Source organism: Mastomys coucha, unplaced genomic scaffold (genome assembly GCF_008632895.1).
Source record: "Mastomys coucha isolate ucsf_1 unplaced genomic scaffold, UCSF_Mcou_1 pScaffold16, whole genome shotgun sequence".
Taxonomy (NCBI): Eukaryota; Metazoa; Chordata; class Mammalia; order Rodentia; family Muridae; genus Mastomys; species Mastomys coucha.
In genome coordinates, this window is record NW_022196898.1 from 76,740,239 (window position 1) to 76,742,598 (window position 2,360).

The following is a 2,360-nucleotide window of genomic DNA, read 5'->3' on the forward strand; positions in this document are numbered from 1 at the left end:
CTGTGTGGGAGGAGAGTGGCTACCCTCCCCAACCCCTGGTCCCCATTACTGGATGGGTGGTTTTGGAATAGAAGCAAGTTTGCAAGGTTCGGGAAGGGTCCCGTGTATTTTACACTGTTTTTGGACCCCCAAAGAGGGCCTAGAGAATCAAACGGACCCTAGGCCGCGAGGCATTTGGTTGATTGGGCTTCTGTGGCTGAGCTCACATCCCAGACTCCCAGGTTGGAGCGGGCGAGGCCTCTGGAGTTTTACTAAGGCCTGTGACAAGGGCCAGTACCGTTTAGCTATTCTCAATGGCTTCCACGCCGCGTGATGTAGACTGCATGGACCCTGGACAGCAAGAGTATGTGCATGCTTGTAAGGTTCAGTGTGAGCCAGGTTGGCTTCTGGTACCTTGTTTTGAGACGCGTTTTACGAGTTTTAAACTGATTGTCTCTGTGTCCTCTGTCTCATTCTTTATCCGCACCACCTCAGGTTTGGTTCAAGAATCGCCGGGCCAAATGGAGAAAGCGGGAACGCAACCAGCAGGCCGAGCTGTGCAAGAATGGCTTCGGGCCGCAGTTCAATGGGCTCATGCAGCCCTACGACGACATGTACCCCGGCTATTCGTACAACAACTGGGCTGCCAAGGGCCTCACGTCCGCGTCTCTGTCCACCAAGAGCTTCCCCTTCTTCAACTCTATGAACGTCAATCCCCTGTCCTCCCAGAGCATGTTTTCCCCGCCCAACTCCATCTCATCCATGAGTATGTCGTCCAGCATGGTGCCCTCCGCGGTGACCGGCGTCCCGGGCTCCAGCCTCAATAGTCTGAATAACTTGAACAACCTGAGCAGTCCGTCGCTGAATTCCGCGGTGCCCACGCCCGCCTGTCCTTACGCGCCGCCGACTCCTCCGTACGTTTATAGGGACACATGTAACTCGAGCCTGGCCAGCCTGAGACTGAAAGCAAAGCAACACTCCAGCTTCGGCTACGCCAGCGTGCAGAACCCGGCCTCCAACCTGAGTGCTTGCCAGTATGCAGTCGACCGGCCGGTGTGAACCGCGCCCAGGGCGTGGGGATCCGAGGACTGTCGGAGTGGGCAACTCTGCCCCAGAAAGACTGAGAATTGTGCTAGAAGGTCGTGCGCACTACGGGAAGGAAGAAGGGGGGAAAAGAGAGATCAGAGGAAAAGAAACCACTGAATTCAAAGAGAGTGCGCCTTTGATTTCAAAGGAATGCCCCCAAGTGTCTGACGTCTTTCGCTGAAAGTATTCCCAACAGTTGGAGAACGCGTACACCAACAAATGTTTGACTGGATATGACATTTTAACATTACTATAAGCTTGTTATTTTTTAAGTTTAGCGTTGTTAACATTAAAATGACTGAAAGGATGTATATATATCGAAATGTCAAATTAATTTTATAAAAGCAGTTGTTAGTACTATCACGACAGTGTTTTTAAAGGCTAGGCTTTAAAATAAAGCATGTTATACAGAATCAGTTAGGACTTTTTTCGCTTGCGAGCAAAGGAATGTATATACTAAATGCCACACTGTATGTTTCTAACATATTATTATTATAAAAATGTGTGAATATAAGTTTTAGAGTAGTTTCTCTGGTGGATGCCTTGTTTCTGAAACTGCTATGTACGACCTATCCTGTGTATAACATTTCGTACGATATTATTGTTTTACTTTTCAGCAAATATGAAAAAATGTGTTTTATTTCTTGGGAGTAAAATATACTGCATACAAATTGGTCTGGGTTCTTTCTCCCTTCTCCCTGTCACCTGGCTAGGGTGTCTCATTCACTGCCTCCCTACAAACCAGTTTCCTCTGCCTGCCTAGTCAAACATACAAGGCACTATTTAAATTCCATAGAAATAAGTTCTAGCCATTCATCAGACACTAAAAAAGAAAAAGAAGGGGAGGTGAGGAAGCTGCAAGCTGGGATATATACCCCAGATTCTTCTTTGGCCTAAATCCATCAGATGCCATTGTTGTTAGCAAATAATACCAGAGAAAGAAGAAAGGTGGAAGAAATTTTGAGTTATGCCAACCAGCTTGGAATGATTCTGGAGCTTGCTCAGTCAGAAGGAAAACCCCACCCCCAGTAAACTGTTCTGCAGGAAAGATGAGAGTGTGTACACATGTACAGTTTGTATACATAAACTCCTTAGAAGGGACACATCTATAATAAATTTACAAGGAAACACCTCCAGTTCAAAATATTTAGGCCTCCACGTTTATCCTTGAGGCTTAAGTAGAGAGATCCTTCATTTATATTGCATTACTATTTCCAAGTCCTTTGGAGACATTAAAAGAAACAAAGACCATTTCTAATAACTACAGCCGTTTGGTTCAGTGTGCCAAACAGGCC

At 46.5% G+C, this 2,360-nt stretch overlaps 1 protein-coding gene across 3 annotated transcripts in view; it reads left to right on the plus strand.

The window, feature by feature from the left end:
* The window catches only part of LOC116093770 (pituitary homeobox 2), a 24,792-nt gene extending 23,054 nt beyond the window's left edge, over positions 1-1,738 (plus strand). For all 3 annotated transcript variants that reach the window (XM_031375471.1, XM_031375470.1, XM_031375469.1), the window contains one exon: positions 475-1,738. In XM_031375471.1, coding sequence (XP_031231331.1) covers positions 475-1,038 — 564 coding nt within the window. In that variant the 3' untranslated portion in view covers positions 1,039-1,738. The remainder of the gene's footprint in view (positions 1-474) is intronic.
* Positions 1,739-2,360: the final 622 nt, after the last annotated feature.